Source organism: Acanthopagrus latus, chromosome 6, assembly GCF_904848185.1.
Source record: "Acanthopagrus latus isolate v.2019 chromosome 6, fAcaLat1.1, whole genome shotgun sequence".
Classification (NCBI taxonomy): domain Eukaryota; kingdom Metazoa; phylum Chordata; class Actinopteri; order Spariformes; family Sparidae; genus Acanthopagrus; species Acanthopagrus latus.
In genome coordinates this window covers 29,071,352-29,089,032 of record NC_051044.1, presented here as the reverse complement: position 1 = coordinate 29,089,032, position 17,681 = coordinate 29,071,352, and the positions used below count along the sequence as shown (strand labels likewise).

General features: G+C 40.2%; 1 protein-coding gene across 2 annotated transcripts in view; it reads left to right on the top strand.

Annotated features, from left to right (window-relative positions):
• Positions 1-17,681, top strand: part of klhdc8a (kelch domain containing 8A) — a 41,582-nt gene that overhangs the window by 12,146 nt on the left and 11,755 nt on the right. For both annotated transcript variants that reach the window (XM_037101479.1, XM_037101480.1), the window contains 4 exons: positions 9,776-10,201; positions 11,291-11,501; positions 13,779-13,943; positions 14,166-14,384. In XM_037101479.1, coding sequence (XP_036957374.1) covers positions 10,037-10,201; positions 11,291-11,501; positions 13,779-13,943; positions 14,166-14,384 — 760 coding nt within the window. In that variant the 5' untranslated portion in view covers positions 9,776-10,036. The remainder of the gene's footprint in view (positions 1-9,775; positions 10,202-11,290; positions 11,502-13,778; positions 13,944-14,165; positions 14,385-17,681) is intronic.

Sequence of the window (17,681 nt, the reverse complement as noted above, 5' to 3'; positions counted from 1 at the left end):
TCCTGCCATCCCCCTTAACAATAAAATGGTATTAATGGAGGTCTTTGCCCATGACCTCTCCGGGACAAAAAGGGTTGTGTATGTGTACAGTATGCATGACTAGTACTGACAAGACCTAACAAAATCCCAAAACACTGCTGATGCAACCTACTTTTTCCCTATAGTGTTATACTGTGAACAACAAATCTGTGCGGTAGTCAGCAGGAGGAGAGATGGTTAGATGATACAACAACTGGACTTCTTCTTTTAGTTTTAATTATTTCGTTTTCAAAGGGTGCATTACTGCCTCCTATTGGACTGGATTGTTGCAGTAGACTGACAGAAGAAACAAAACCAGATTCACCCTTCATCCTGTTACTCTCAGCCTAATCAATTAGAAATGTGTGTGCATTCTGTGATGTCTTTCCTAGCAGATTCCACAGTGTATTTTTCATAATTTAGTATTGCTATAAATTCCCATATTTCTTCATCATATCTGTTGCAATCAATTTCGTGTTTGATAGTTTGTGCTTCATCACAGTGTGTGCCGGTATGGTGTTGAGAAAAGTTAGCCTGGAGCCCTGTCGTATAGGTGAGAGGGAGAAAAAATAGAACAAAGGCTGAGGAAACAGTGGAAAATAATTATATGAGGAAGTGTTTTCTGTTCTCTCACAGGCTGTCAGTGATCAATCCGAAAAATTAATTTGTCATTAAAGCTTACTTTATAAACACTGGGAAGAATTGAGATTCTTGCTTTCACAGTGAGTGCCTGAATACATTTTCTTATCTGTTTCATCACTTATTAGGCAGAGCATTCTGCTGCTTATTTCAGACAGTGAATTCTAACAGAATAACATGATGTGAAGCTGGGTTTAATTACCATCATGCTCATGTTCTGTACGTGAAGCATTTTGCTGGATATTCATTCATTCATCCATTTATCTGACTTGATTAAAAATTTAAGATATGAAGAGACAGCTGGTTTCATGGTAGCTGCTGTTGAACAAGGGTGTTATTTTTTTTTTATCTTTTTGTCTCTGCACTGGGTGAGAACATTTTTTTTCCTTTTTCTTTTTTATTGACTTATTTGACTTGTCAAGACAATGACGACAATGACTGACTAATCATAGAAATACGGGGAACAACATGTACTTAATCTCTAAGGGTGAGCATTTGAACCCTGGTGTTGCTGCAGTGCTTTATTTTATAGTGACAGCATTCATTTGTGCTGTGTTGAAAGTGATATACAAGATTGGACTTAGTAAGACAAACATACAAAAGACTCAGACTCAAATTAAACATGAGACCCAAATGTGAAATCAACGTCACACTCACAGTATATAAAGACATGTATATCTGAAAGCAGCCTTAATGCATTAGCTAGTTTCACATGAAATAGTCTCATTCATTTTTTATTTGATTCATGAATATCAGCAATTCTGTCACTGTGGTGTGACAGACTACTGCAGGAGAATAACAACCTTACACTTAAAACCAGTGATTTTCGTTTTTTATTTCACAAGTTGATCCTTATTCAAGTGTGATCCTGCAAAACTGTTTGACCGATGACCTTCACCGCAGCTATGTCGTGTGCTAATGAAATTAGCTGCAAATTAACTATATGTCCCAGTCAGCCACTTAAGTGAGCCAGCATATACAATGCAGCCATACTGAATGTTGTTAAAGGCCAAAATGTCTGTGGTGAAAAAGTTTTTTTTTTTTTTTTTTGATATAAAGTCAGTGACATTGGCCTATTAAGAAACAGGAATCATTGTGTGGGTTGAACCTGTTCTCATATCTACCACACAGCTGCTAGTCATATTTACTGCATGGCTTCCTTTTTCCTTTTCCAGAACTGTGGCAGTGTGCTGATAGGGGACTGTTCACCACATTGTCAGATCAAGATGTCACCAAAGTTTTGCAGAAGTTGCAAGTGGACGCATGATATATTCATTGTTGTTATCATCTGAGTCTCAGCGAAGCATCAAGCTGTCCTAATTGGAAAACTAGTAGGCAATCGACCTATTCAGCCGTGTAGGTATAAAATGTTTAGTGTCATATACATGTATCGCCCACTCAGAGCTCAGTAGAGCTCACTGCAGCACCCAAACAGACTGAACCTCAGCTGCATCAGTGAACAGAAGGAAAGCAACAAAATACATTTATGGATATGAGAATGTCTCAGATTATTTATTCATAGGTCTATAGTAATAAACAAGAAATGCTGTGTCTTCACTTTCCTGTGTCTATCTTTACTTTGCTAAGACTTTTCTCATTCCTAAAGTTAAATGGATCTGTATCAATAGCAGGTTGTCACCGTGAAGTAGCTGGCCTGTGCTGAACTTTACCAGATAAGGCTTGTACGAGCCAAAACAGTGCTGATCGTATCAGACCCGGGGAGGTGGAACTGCTATTGGAGCGCTGGGGGACGAATTCAGCATTGTTAAAACCAGGCCAGTGTGAAAAGCTGTTAGCCCGATAAAGCGCAGGCACCTTCTCTAGCATTTTTATACGCACACACATCTAGATAAGTGCACACGCATTTTCATTCACGCATGCACGCGCTAACAAATTTTGGCAACTTTGTCGGTGTACTGAGGTCAGCTACAGACTGCAGCACAGATGCGCTATTTGAATACTGCAGACTAATTAAATACAAGTCAATAAATGATCCCTTGCTGAACAGCCTGCGAGAGAGAGGAAGAGAACGGGTACAGAGAGGATCAGCTGTATACCAGAATAAATCACACCGAGCGTTTTATCTGACCTCCAAATAATGAAAAATAGGTTACCACTCTAAAAACAACCTGGTGTAGGAGGTGCCTTTTTTTCCAAAATCACAGCCCAACATGTAAGACACACTTGAAAGGAAGATTAAATGAGGCTCAGGAAAGGAGGCTGTTTTTAAAAAATTCAAACCATTCAGCAGATTAAAGATCTCAAGCTACAGTGTGGTGTTAAAAGCCAGGATGATGGTTTGTAATTCCAAAAACCTTTAGTTTATTGTGATGTCCATCAATACAGTTTTTTTTAGTTAACGATTCATGATTTTTACTCACAGTTGATCCTGTAAAAACAAGCTGAAACAAATATGCAGATCAGGCACAGGAGCGGCGCAGTTTTGGCTCTGGTTATGGAATCTGATTGGGTTTTCACATACTCAGACCACTTCTTACCACACATAAAAGTGCAAACAGCAGTGTTTTGGCTTCATTTGGTGGATGTGTATTCACAGACATATTCAAAATCCCCCCGAAGCGCTCCAGAAATGTTACGCTCTTTGTAATGTTAACCCCATCTGTTTTTTGGATCAGTACCTGGTATCAGCCGATGTACAAAGTTAGGTATTGAAAGTGGTATCAGGAAGAAAAGAATGTTATTCGTACATCACTACATAGTAATGTTGTGTAGACCCAGGGTTTACAAGTTGTGTCAGTGTCACTATATGGTGCAGTATGGTGGTGTGTGCAAAGCTGACAATAACGAGGTCAAAAATATGTAACTGAATAAGAATAGTGGGTGCTGTCTGGGTTTCATCTCTTGCCAGTTTTGATCAGTACTTTTTTTGTGTTTAACAAACATTGTGTATGTAGGTAGTCCATAATTGAATTGTAATCCAGTGTCAAGAGACAGATTACCAAAAGTCTATTTCAAAATTTAATCAGCAGTGGCCATATGCTTTTCCCTATATTTGTAGTCTCCAAGCCCACGGAAACATTAGAAGTTCTTTGTGCAAAAATTAGTTGATCATGCCTCCATTTGAGGTCAGTTTACTTGATCAGCAGTAATTGTGCCTTCTCACAGTTTGAAGAAAATCATAGGCTCCAGACTGTGTTCACACTGTAGGAAAATCATGTTTTCCAATTCCAACATAAGGACTGTCTTCCCGGGGTGTTGCGCTCCAGCTCGTCTTTCAGGCATCTTTTAACTAACTGCAATGGTTGCTGTGGTAACGACCTAGATGTGTGTTATGTATGCTAACCAGTGGTGTGACACTCCGACATAGAACAAATACAAGCTGTCATCTCAGTGGAAATGTGTCCTCAGTCTATGTCACACTCACAGCAATATGTTGCACAGTACAGTCTTCCACAGATGTTCACTGAATAATGGTACTGCCCCCAAGATTTTTCTAGTCCACTGGTAGTTGCTAGTTCAGGCTATTACTTGAATAGTTGTTACATGTTTATGATATGAATTCAATTGTTAAAATATATTTTTGGGGGGAAGCAGAGCATGGTTTGAGTTCCAGAGCTGAGAAAGAATATTATAAAAACATTGTTAACACGGAATTACAGAGAACTACAAAATTGTATTAATGAGCCTTTATAATATGAATTCTAAAAGCACACACACAAAACGAGCCGCTGTAGTGTTTGAGTTTTTATCTTCTCTGCAACCAACCGCCCAGTGAATACCTGGTCTACTGATACTCTTCTCATTGACTGTCATTATACAATGAAGGCTGTGAATGAGATTGACACATCTCTAGAAATCCTATTTTGATATTGTGGTGGAAATTTCTGTCAATCAAAGAGTAAAGTCAGATCTGTCTTTTCGGTAAGTTTAATCCAACCATCTGCAGATGGACTCACCACACAGTCAAATTCATGAGCCGAGTGAATGAGCCCCGAGTAAAGGAGTGTTCACAATTTTATACACAGATATCAACAAGGTCAGGGGAAGAGACAAGCACTCTCGGTGCCAGCAGTGATTAAGCTACACACACGTACATACGACTATCCCAATCAGACAGGCTTCTCATCGACACAAGACGTAAAGTTAAAACTTCATGACGCATGACCTGGGACTCTGTGCAAAGCATAAAATTATCAGACATAAAACATAAGACAAGAAGACGACTTTCTATCTGAGTTTTGGCTGGTTCGTGACTCTGTTACAATCATATAGGGCAGAGGTTAGGTGTTCATGCATTTGCATAAGATATCAGTCACATGAAGCAAGTTAGATAAATGTTTTTAAGAAATCATATTCAACAAAATAGTTCAAAATTCATCAACCCATAATGAAAAGGAATTTTTCCATCACAATATTCATCATTATAGTTTATTAAAAAGTATGTTTTTATTACATTAATTTGGTTTAAATGTAATGGCTGTCACATTTCTGGGAAGTACATAATTGCACCAAGTTTACGTCCTATTGACAGAACTGTGACCAGGTGGGAAGTACTACGGATCATAGCCTAATATCAAGTGGGGGAATTCTTGAAAAAAATATATAGGAGCAACATTAGCTTCAAATTCTATTGAAACAATGCTTATGATTCTGCACTACTTCATAAATTGTGCTATGTTAATCATGTCATATTGCAGCCCCGTTCCCCTGTTTTCCCCTGTACAATCTGCTCTACCTAACTGCATGATGAGATAGGTGGATAGCAGCAGACTGTGGTGTAAAGGCTAGTGAGACTGGAGGTGGCAGGGTGGTGCCCTTCTGATTCAAAATGCAGAATTCTGATGGCAGTCACCGCAGCAAAGGCTCACTGTCTGAAAGCCATTTAAAAGCTTTAGTTCAGACTGTTCACTGTCGAGCATGCATTAAGCCTATTGCAGTTAGCTGCTTCATTCATGCTTCACAATCACCGGCTCACTCATAAGCTGATTGGCTCCCACCTGACTTATACCATCCATTTGTATGGATGTTACAAGTCAGGTGGGGTTGGTTTGAACTTACTCTGCTGGTTTGCTTCCACAGCTAGTTTTTTTTTATTGGAATTGTATGTATATATATATATGACCCATATACCAGCAGCTCCCTCTGGAGTCACAAAAGACTTTAGATTATTTTTCTCATATATGCCATGGAGCTCACTAGACTTGCTTCTGATTGGCGCCTATTCAGTGCACAGAATTAGCACCATTCACCAGCCAAATGCCCAAAAAATATGCGAGTGGCTGGTGGATTTGGATCACTCACCAGCCAAAAAAACCCCAATGATTATATATTGTGTGGCTGGTTAAATTTAAAGATTGACTAGCCTTCTGGCCAGTAGACAAAAAAGTTAATTTGGCACCCTGCTCCATTTGCAAAACAATGACTGAAAGTCATGCAGATTGTAGTATTTGAAATAGCAAACCCATCACCAGTGTTCCTTAATTCTTTCATTTCAACTAATTAAATTACATTTTAACTGAGGAATATTTATTTGGAAACTGTTATTCATGATACATGTGAAAACAACATCATGAAAAATAAATCATATGAGACTATAAATGTGGAAGTTAATTTAATCTGATTCTTTCTTGGGGAAGAGTAATGCTGGATTTCTTCCTTCCAGGTCTGATTAATAAGGGATTAACTCACATGGTGGTGCAGTTGGATCCAGTTTAGTCATCTCAAATATTCCAATTTGTCATATCAAATGTTATTACTAGCTGGATTTGTGCCTTGGCTTCAGGTTAGCTTTTTCAATCTCACTATTTGCATACTGATGTGTCTAAAGTCCATAAGCAGAACGACCAGCAGACTAAGTTCAGATGTTGCTTCTGCACTACAACCTGTTTATCATAAGTGGTGTTTATTGTCATTCAGACTTGGATGGAAGGTTGATAAGACATGATATGAAATTAGAATGCACTTCATTAAGCTTCATTTATCGAATGAAGCTTTCCATGGCCATACATTTAGAGACGGTCCCTTCACAGAAAGAGCTGAGGGAGAGTGACTCTGCTACCTAATTAAAAGTTTCAAGTTGGAGGCACGCTGATTGTAAATGACTTCAGATGATGCTGGTGGGCTTACTGTTGATCTCAAGCTGTTCAAGCAGTTAATTAAAAAAAACGACGTGGCGAACCAAATCGGTTACAGATTGCAATTAATGCACTCTGTGAGTCGGGCCGGGAGAGATCTACCCTGCCTCGTTAGCTACCGCACGCCTGCCAGGGTCAGCCTATAGGAAGGCAAGCGCTTTTATTTGTTTCTCATCTTTTTTCATAAGCCATTATTAACAGCAAACCAAGCGATAAGCAATCATGTGCGAAAAGAAATGAAAAAACAAAAGCTGGGGCCCTTGGGAAAAGCCTAACAGTTGCTATGACAACCTACCCGCACACACTTAAATGGGGGAGATTTTATTTTGAAGGACAGTCCTCTCTTTATCTCCCCGCTTGGTCCTTTATTCCTCCGTCTGTGAGATGATCAAAGCTACGGCAGGTAGATAAAGCGCGGCAGAGGGAGATGGACAAAGAGGGGGAGAAAAAGGGGAGGGTGGGAGGTTTCGGGGGGGGGTGTTAAAAAGAGATGTGAGGCTTTAAAGGATAAACTGCAGAGATACTGTGTTAAATCACAGCTGGGTCATTTTACAGCAGCTACATTTTCACTTACATCTCGTCCCTGTGACCTCCTCTAAACACACCTGACTTTGGCATTAATTGCTAGTGTTACTCCTCCTTGTATGACAGATGAGGCTGTGAGTCAGGGTGTATTTAAGGTGAAGTGGTCAGAATTAGGTTTGCAGTGCATGGTGGGTTTATTCTGGATGCTTCCTCCCACATCGATGACAGAATTCCTCCCTCGTTCTACCCTGGAAACCGTACGTGGGCAGGAGAAGTGGGTTACACGCAGGAAACAGAGAGTTCCTGAGGGATGACACAGGAAAAAACAACAGCGGCACCCAACATCACAACGTCAGCCAAGGAAACTTAAACATGAGAGATGCCGCGTCAGTTCAGTTCCACTAGATAACAGCTGCTACTCATCTGAGCAGAGATTGGAAGAGGAGGATGTTTTGATTCACAGTTACACACAGGCGAAGTGATGTCGTGTTAAAGGGGAAGGTGGGTAAACTGGAAGTTGTTGCCAGTGATTGGCATATTGCAACACTATTTCACGAGGTGCACAGCACTCATTGGACTTCTAATCCAGTATCCTCAATAAGTGTTTAGCATTAGTCTTTAAATAGGAAGATGAAAACTTGTAGCAGCTCCAAGCCTGGATGGTTCATTTTAATGAGAAGCATGTCTTGTTAAAAGAATCTGAACAAACAAATGAACCCAGTGACATAACAATGGAATGTTTTAATTGAGTTTGGTGTTGGTGGTTGAACACAGAGCGCTGGAATTGTAAGCTAAAGTTTCTGACTTGTGTTGGACTTCAATAACAATAATGATGATGCACATTTTTCTCTTAGAATTAATACATCTTTAGACTACAGAATGAATAAAACCAAAGTGGTCCTATGTCTTCCAGCAGCCTCCTCCTGCATCGATAGATACATACAGCAGACTGATACTTGAACGATGTGAGATCTGAGTTTAATTAAAGGAGTATTAAAGAAAACATCTGTTCTGCAAAACAACTGATGATGTGTTTACAGTTTACACTCATTTGTATTCCTGTCTATGTGTTGTTGTGGAAGAAGTATTCGGTCTTAAAAGTCCTGGTCTCTGTGGCCTAGAAGTCTTAGATGTGTACCACGCAATCCAGTGTTATTGAGTTCATTCATGCTTGGGTCTGGTTGCGTGTCCTCTCCTTTTCTCCTCTACACAGCTATTCTGTCAATTAACAAGATGTTTTTTTAGTATAAGTATGGGAGCATTATCTACAAATTGTAATTGTGAAAATAGTGTTTTCCTGCTCTATCTGATCAGTGTTGTTGATTGTAATTACTGAACCGCTGGGTAGTGTAATCCATCCAACATCATTTTTTCACGTTGAAGTTCCTGTCCTCTTTCTTGTTCAACAATTAAGCCTCTGAGGATGATGAATAATCATACAGTTAAAATGCAAAGAAGATAATATCCCTGTAATATTCTTAACAAATAAATGATGTTAAGTTTTGATTGTAACCAGGCTCCTGTGGTTCTCAATGACATTGTGATACCTTTTATAGCATTGCAGAAATTTCTGGTGCCCTTTTGTAAATTTTCATTTGGACAGCAACAATTTCTGTTGGAGAGATCAATTTCGGCATCTCCTCAACACTCAAAAAGGATCATTTTAAGCTTAAGTTGAAGCAGTTTTTAAAGGGGGAACAGTTTTTGGTCATTTCTTTGTGTCATTGTTTGGATTTTGTGCTGTTTTGTGTGTATTTTCTTGCATGGTGGAATATTTTACTTTTCATTTTGGCGTGCATGTTAACAGGTTAGAGAAGCCACACTGCCGACGTGAGTCGTGCTTCTCAGGCATGTGCCGAGTGAGGCTGCAACGGTGCATTATCTAGAGATTTGGAGTCTAGCCTATTTTTACCGCAACACGCACTTGGCTCTCAGCAAAAATAGACCTGTGGACAGTCATCTCGACATCATGCCATCGTTTGACTACAGCTCTGATGTCTGTATCTGTAGAATATTTCACAACAGGTTAAGGGCAGTCTTTTTCCTGTGCGCCCTTTGTTTATTTCTCTCCCTCCTTTCCACTCTTCCCCCCTTCTTCTTTTCCGCTCATTGAGAGAGGTTAAAGGAAAATCACGTCATCATATTTATTGATAATTATCAAAGGCAAACTCCATGTGAAAAGATATGGTAGACAGGAGCAACGCTGCCTGTGTGGATGTAAGAGAATGCAGTTCAGAAATACTCAGGTACCCTTACCTTAGACCTGTTCATATGTACTTGAGAAATTGTACTTTGTTACTTTGTACAAAGTACTGCTGATGTTGGTGTTCCTCTGACTAATGAACTAGAAAGCATCCTAATCTTTGCTTGTAGGCTACTGTAAAAATCCACTCTTGTCACTATGTAGTTGTTACACTGTTCTTTGATGAAGAATATATCGATGCTGCTCTGCTGTATGTTGCACTGCTCAACCCATTTTAATTTCATATCTTCTTCAGGCCCTCCGTGAGGCGGCAGAGCATCCCCAGGAGAGGCGAGTTCAGCCTGGCCTATAAGTGATCAAACACTCCCACCACTCAACTCTGCTTCACCTCACCAATAACGGACCTCCCCCTCAACCTGGGGCCTTAACTCCAGTCTCCCGCCCCCCTACACCTCCATCTTCAGCTCATCTGAGCCCCTCCTGATCAGTCCTCCACCAAATCTTTCTTGACTCTGGCCCTCCTCCTTCCTCGTCCCTCTCTCTCTCTCTGTGAGACATGGCAGTACCTTCAGCCCACGAGTTTCACTGGCAGAACCTAGCACGACTGCCCAGCGGACGTGTCTACCATAATCTGTCTGAGGTGGGAGGGCAGATGTACATGCTAGGGGGATGTGACGCCGCAGGGAGGCCCTGCCCAACCCTGGAGCTCTACTCCCCTGAGGTACAAAACTATCTGATGTTTCTGTTTTTTGCAGTACATGACAGTACATGTAAAACTGCAACAACAAAAAAAAAAAGTTTAACAATTTCTATTTTTTCATATTGAAAAAATTACACACAATCACACATATGCTCAAATTTGTACGTGTGAAATGTTACATCTCCCACGTGCACTGAATAACTGAAAGAGGGGGATAAAGCTGACATATTATAATTTCTTGGCAAATCAACAGCTAAGTACTATCTGCACAGAGGCTGCAGTTCCCCACAGTGTAAATATATCATGATTTATTTAAATCCCCCTTAAGATATTGTCTTGAAATTTGAAGTAAACTGACTGTATGTGAGACATGAATTCCTGCACTGGGGAGGTGAACCAAATATGAAAATTCAAACTGAAACCCAGAAAAAGGCTTGTTAAACACAGTTAACTTTGGTTACTGCAACAGAAGCTGAAATGTTCCATGCCATATTGGTGTTTGAAAGTTCTGTTCTGTCCTGTGAGCTGCCAATTTGTTGAAGTTTGTCACATGTGAGATAGAGTTTGCCATACTTGGTGTTATAACCGTAACACATTGTTTGTAAAGTGATAGTCTGATGTGGGGCTGTATGAGTACTTGAGGTATGGCAGGCACAAGCAGAAGTTGTAGGAATATGGAAGCTGCATGGTTGAGGAAATAGTAGTGCCAAAGGAAAGGGCTGTCAGTCGGAAAAGTAAAGCACCAACATTTTTCAAAATATAGTGTACACTTTAACGGATTATGTTTTTTCGGTGTGCCTTCCTTAAGGTTGCTAAAATATGTCTTGAATTGGTAGCGTTTAGCAGCACAATCCTCTGTTTCCCTGTTGGTGCTGCGTGCTGTTTCTCCATGCAGGGGGAGAGCTGACAGTCATCTGCTGCAGGTAATACACTTACTTGGATTAAGTACCTCATACAACCCCACATGAAAAGACTATCCCTTTAACGAAGGCTAACTTATTTCCAACGTGAAACATCAGCAGATATTTTGAGAGCCAAGCTGTTCATCATCATTTGTGTGTTTGTCTGTAATTGCTTTGCCTGAATGCAGTGGCTTGTCCCTGTTTGCAGGGGGATCGCTGGATAAGCTTACCTCCCATGCCCACCCCTCGCGCTGGTGCAGCTGTGGCAGTGCTGGGAAAGCAAATCCTGGTAGTGGGAGGAGTGGGGGAGGACCAGAGCCCCCTGAAGGTGGTGGAGATGTACAACACAGAGGAAGGGAGGTGGAGAAAGAGGAGTGCTCTGCGAGAAGCCTTGATGGGTGTCTCCATCACTGTGAAAGGTACAGACTATGACATTATGAGCACATCATTTCCAAAATCATCTGGTGATGCTATGCTTCTTTTTAATATGAACAAAATATCATGAAAGTACAGGAAAACTCATTACAAGTAAAATAAATATTATTATATACAAGACATATTATACCAAGGATTAACTAAGGAGACCACCAATAATAGTAATGATATTGTGATGAAATGCTGTCTTCATTCAAACATATATTTAAAAATCAAATATACTTTCATCAGTAAGTTCCTGTTTGTAAAGTCTGGCTAAGATTATTGGTGGAACAGCACTCTGCAGGGAAGTGCAGATTTACCTTGAACGCACTCTATGAACAACACCTCAAATAACACTTTAATTTTAACCCTCAAATCTGAGGTACGTCTTTCCTTTTGATATCAGTGGAGCAGTTTTGGGTTTATTCACACACGTTTGGGGTAGTTCAGCAGCAGACATGAGTAAACAGCCTTTTCAGTGAGCGTCTCTTCAGCCTTGGATGAATGAGTTTGTGTTCAGTCCAGCAGTGCATCCGTCAGTGTCTGCTGGAACACAGATAGATGCAGTATGCACACAGACTTATTGGCTACGTGTAGGCTTCACAGTGCTGCCCGCTCCATCTCTCTGACCAATCTTCAATCCTGCTGTTTCATCCTCAAACTCATCTCATCCAACAGAACAAAGACAAATAGTCTGGCAAAATGATCGATAGGACCAATTAAACAAATATGCTATTATAAATGGACAGTCTATCACAGAATTGACTAAATGATGCCATTTCTATTGACATTTGCAGAATCATTATTTTCCAGATATTAGATAATGAGCCTGTGGTAATGAGCTTTTCTATTCACTGAAATGAATATAAAGTGTTTGTAAAACTTGTACCTTTTTTATTTATGAGGTTAGAATTGGAAGTAAATGGCTTTATATACGAAAACTTTTGAAAATAATCAAAGAAAACATAATAAAAGCCGCTCTCTTTCTTTTACTGCTAAGGCTGTATTTTCCCTTCTGTCAACAGTAACACTCTCACCCACTTCCATTCTTATGCTGGAGGTGTCATGCCAAAGTGCCAGACATGGACTCTTGCATTTTTATTCAGCTGCTGTACTCCCTGTCCTCCCCGTGTCTGTCACAGTCTCCTGCCTCATCACAAACTTCTCATCTAACTCTCTGGCTCTGCAGATTTTTAGCACTTCATAAAATAAAGTGCCAATGAGGTGTTTCCATCAGCTGGGATCAGTCCTTCAAAAGCTGATTATTGTTGAGCATGTCGTTCATGACTCACACATTCACGAACGTTTTGGGAAGGTTGTGATGTACAGATATTCATGCATTTGATGAAAAAATTGAAGTATCACAAAAATACAGTGGGATCCAAAAGCCTGAGACGGCATGGAAAATGTTATATTGTCATGTCAACCTGGAAATAATCTGAAAATCTAAGGATTCGGGGGGTAAGTGATTATTGTTGGGCTTTTGTTGTTATTCTAAGCATAGAGGGACTTTCTTAGCATCAAATCATGGCTAGACCCAGGGTTTCTAAGGGGGCAGTGAAATGGGACTGTAATACACTTTACAGTTCAGTTGTGTCCAAAGCATGATCAGACAGAGCCCAAGTGAACACCCTCTGAAGATCAATACAGTAACCTTAGTTCCAAGGGAGACAGAAAAGCAGCTCTCTCCCAGATACAAAAGATGCTAAATAAAGGACTCTAGTCAACAAAATTGCTGTCAATACAAGGCTGTCATGTGATGTTCTCATGGGATGAGTATCATCTCATGAAGTGGAACAAGTCGAAATTCTTATGTTAGTTAAGAAACACCAGAATTTCACAAGAGATTACTGGAAAACAAACAAACAAACGTCAAAACTTTGACAGAACTCCTTAAAGACCAAAGAAGACCAAGAAGTCCAGACTGTCATGGACTTTCCTCCACTGTCACCAGACCTCAACCCCACTGAACATTACTGGGGCGACTTGAAGACAAACCAAGCATTCTATGACAACGCTAGAATCTTTGCGGATCACTGTCAAATCCTTTAAGCAAAGGCGGACAAGATTAAACTTCCCAGTCAATCTGCCGACGTTATCATTCACAATGAAAATAATAGTATTAAATTCAAAACAGATGGAAAAATAGAAGTATACTGACACAAGGTCTCAGACTTTGGACCCCACTGAATGTACTGTACATTATAAATAAATGAAAGCTATTGCTTTGTGTGTGTGTGTGCATGCGTGCGTTTGTGCGTTCGTGCGTGTGTGTGCAGATGGCCGGGCTCTGGCTGTGGGGGGAATGGGTGCTGACCTGCTCCCTCGTAGCATCCTTCAGCAGTACGACCTTCGAAAGGACGTGTGGGCGCTACTTCCTCCCATGCCGACCCCTCGCTACGATGCCAACACACATCTGCTTGCCAACAAACTCTATGTTGCAGGTACAGACAGACAGTGTGGGTGTTTTTAGACTTCAACACTCCCACCTTTTGCATTAAGCAACACACATTTTTCCTCACAATTTCATATACATATATATTGTGTAATAACAGCTCTAATTGTGTGTGTCTATATATACATATATACAGGATAGATATATAGAGAGAGAGATGTAGATATACATAAATGTAGAGTTACTATTTCTGTTTAATGCATTCTGTTAGGCGGTCGTCAGTGTAAGCGACCAGTGAAGGCGTTTGAGGTGTATGACACAGAGACACGTTCTTGGACTACTCTACCCATGATGCCGTGTAAACGTTCGTATGGTGGTGTGATATGGGACCCAACTGGGAGACTGTGTCTACTCGGAGGGCTGCGGCAGGGAGGAGGACACCAGAGCTCCAAATTCACCAAGAATGTCAACATTTTTGACTCCAACCAAGGTATCAAATCACATTTATTTTTTGAGGTAAATGGGTAATTTATCAGTCGTGCCTTTCTCTGTATTATAAACTTAAAAGGTTTTAAATGGAGTTAGTGCACAGACAGAAGTTTAAACCCTGCCACTCCTCCTCTGTTAAGAGCACATACACATGCACACACGAACCACATGCTATGAATTAAAGGGTTATGCAAACCCTCTGAACTTCATTTTGAATTCTATGTTTCCAAATATGTCAGGAATAATATCACTGAAATGTGTATAAAAGAATCCAGTTATAACTGCAGATGCATAGAAGTTCCACATTTTAACATAATTCTAATCATATTCAATAATATAGTGTCTATATATAATATTAGCGTCTAACAACAGTGTAAACACTTGGCGACATTGCTTCCAGGAAGGACAGAAAAATAAAAAAAAGTTTAAGGTTTGTTGAACACCTCGATTATCAAAAGGCATGACACAGTTTTTGAAAAGATGAGAAGAATCTACCTTAAACCAGACACACAAATATTGGATCCATCTTATTTTGTATTTTGTAATTTTGTAATTAATACCCTCTGACTTCAGCTCAATACTCAATGCACAGACATTTATTATTATTATTATTATTATTATTATTATTATTATTATTATTTGGTATTTAAAATGTTGGTATTAACACATTTCTCTAACAACATCCATATTAAATTTTGACTTTAACTGTCATACAAACCAGCCATTATCATCAACCTCACCATGAATAGAAGCAGTTTTCCTTTCAAACGGGCTCATTCCTCTTTTCATTCTGTGCACACTCTGTATCCCTGAACACAGCGAAATGACTTATCCTTCTATCCAGCAAGGACACCCCAGAGTAACAGGTGAACAAATTGAGGAGGGACCGGAAGGAGAAATGGGAGAGCAAAAATCGATAAGTCATTTTAGACAGCTGGATATACGGTCACACATCGGGATTGGTCGAATGAAAGCCAAATAAAGCAGAACATGGGAGTGATAATGTTAATGTATGATAATGGAGAGAAAGTTTGTCTTGCGCGTGAGAGATAGGCAAAGAAAGAAGGGAAGAAAAACGCCTTCACACACAAACACAAGCGTTCATGTGCATGTGCTGACGGCTATCCACGTGCTCATGCACACACATACTGGGGAGGCAGCCGTACCCCGTTTCTCCAATCTAATTTTGGTGGAGATGAGATGGGAGATGAGCTGTGGAGGGAGGGCTGAGGGTGAGGAGCGCTTTAAATTACAAGATTCAGAAACAGATTGCTTTATTATCCATCTGCAGCAATATCTCGGCACACACACACGCTCATGCAATCTGCTGTCACACAGTGATATTCTATTACTGTTCCATTCCATATCGCCAGTATTAAGACATGCCTGTTAGGTGATGTTTCGCCATTGTAGGCAGGCTGCAACAAGTACGATGCAAAATACAAAGAGCGAAGTCGTGAAAGAAAATTTACACCAAAAATGAGCAAACCAAGGTATGCCACTTCACTCAAATTAGTATAAAAATATTCCCTCAGTTTCCTCTTCTGGGGTCCAGCCATGCAGACACTTTAGGGTATCAGTCCCTGACATTTGTGCCTCCAACACATTACAGTGGAGGTTTCAATGCTGTGTGCACTACAAGCGAAATTCCATTTACAACCATTATACTATGGTGGAGTCTTAGAGATGGATACCTCAAAACCAGGACAAAAAGCAGGGTTTGCAGCGCCGAGTGCTATCAGTATTAGGAGGACATTTCTCTTGATGCTAGATGTTACTGAAAACACATAGTTTGACTTTCTGACAGGTCGAAAAGCAGGTTTACCAGAGAAAGCGTCTGTGACAGGGCTTGAGATTGATGGCTTCCCATCATCCTGGGGAAGATAGAAAATATGTTTGGGAAGAACAGACTTAGGCCTGGCTGGGTTTGGACAAAACATTTGAAGTAATGTCTGTGTCGGGTTAGATTCGGTCATATCAGAAATATAATGTGTATATATCATATATGTATAAATATATATCGAGATGGTCTTGGCAGGGAAATCAAGAGAAAGCATGTGCAGGAGACAAATATCACCGTCTGGATCCAGAAAACAAAAGAAATAAAGATTGATTTGCTTTTTGATTCAGTTTGACTATGTACTAACTTACTACTCACTAGTGTGTCTCCCATGAATTATGAGGAAAGTTCATAATAATGGTAATGGAATATTTATTAGAAATGCTCTGTAAATTGCAGCATTATTAATGTGCTAACTCTTTGATGAAGACCTGTTACAATATGATAAATAATATATTTCCATCTTTACAGCAGGAGGCCCTGCACATTACTGCATTTCCTTGATTGATAATCAACTCTGTAGTGTTTTATATTTTATATTAATTATAAATAAAATCATGGATGCCAAATCTTTTATAATTTTGACCTCTAATGATGCCTGCAGACTTCCTCATAGACTGTATAGAGCCTTAAAAGAGAACTTCGGTCGATTTAAACATGCAGCTTCACTGCTCAAGCTACCCTTGACTTGCCAGGACCGAAGACGCAAACACATTTGGTCCAACCATTACAGGGCTCCGTGAACGGAGGGTTAGCTTTGACAGCTAACAGCATAGGGTCAGAATTTTACACTGTGTTTTAAGCGTCTTAATATGCTTCCAAACTTACCCCAAAAGTCATGCAACATCAGCAGACACCTTACAACACAGCACTGTAGTGTGTATGACTCAAAATGAATTTAAAAAAGTAGTTAAAACAGTGTGTTGGTGCAAGGAGCTACATACCAGTTTGTTGACAACCGTGTCCTCCGGTAGCTAGACTGAACTAGTCAATCCGTTGAGCGTGCACTTACTACCTCACTGGCGGAGACGAAAACATATTCCAGCATTTTCGTTTTTCTGTTCATAATGTACATGTCCATGTTACAGCTTGTCATGAGCCATGAGCCTTACAATAGCCTGTTAAGCCTGTTGAGCACACGCTCGACGGATTGACTAGTTCAGTCTAGCTACCGGAGGACACAGATGTCAACAAACTGGTATGTAGCTCCTTGCACCAACACACTGTTTTAACTACTTTTTTTATTCATTTTGAGTCATACACGCTACAGTGCTGTGTTGTAAGGTGTCTGCTGATGTTGCATGACTTTTCGGGTAAGATTGGAAGCATATTAAGACGCTTAAAACACAGTGTAAAATTCTGACCCTATGCTGTTAGCTGTCAAAGCTAACCCTCCGTTCACCGAGCCCTGTAATGGTTGGACCAAATGTGTTTGCGTCTTCGGTGCTGGCAAGTCAA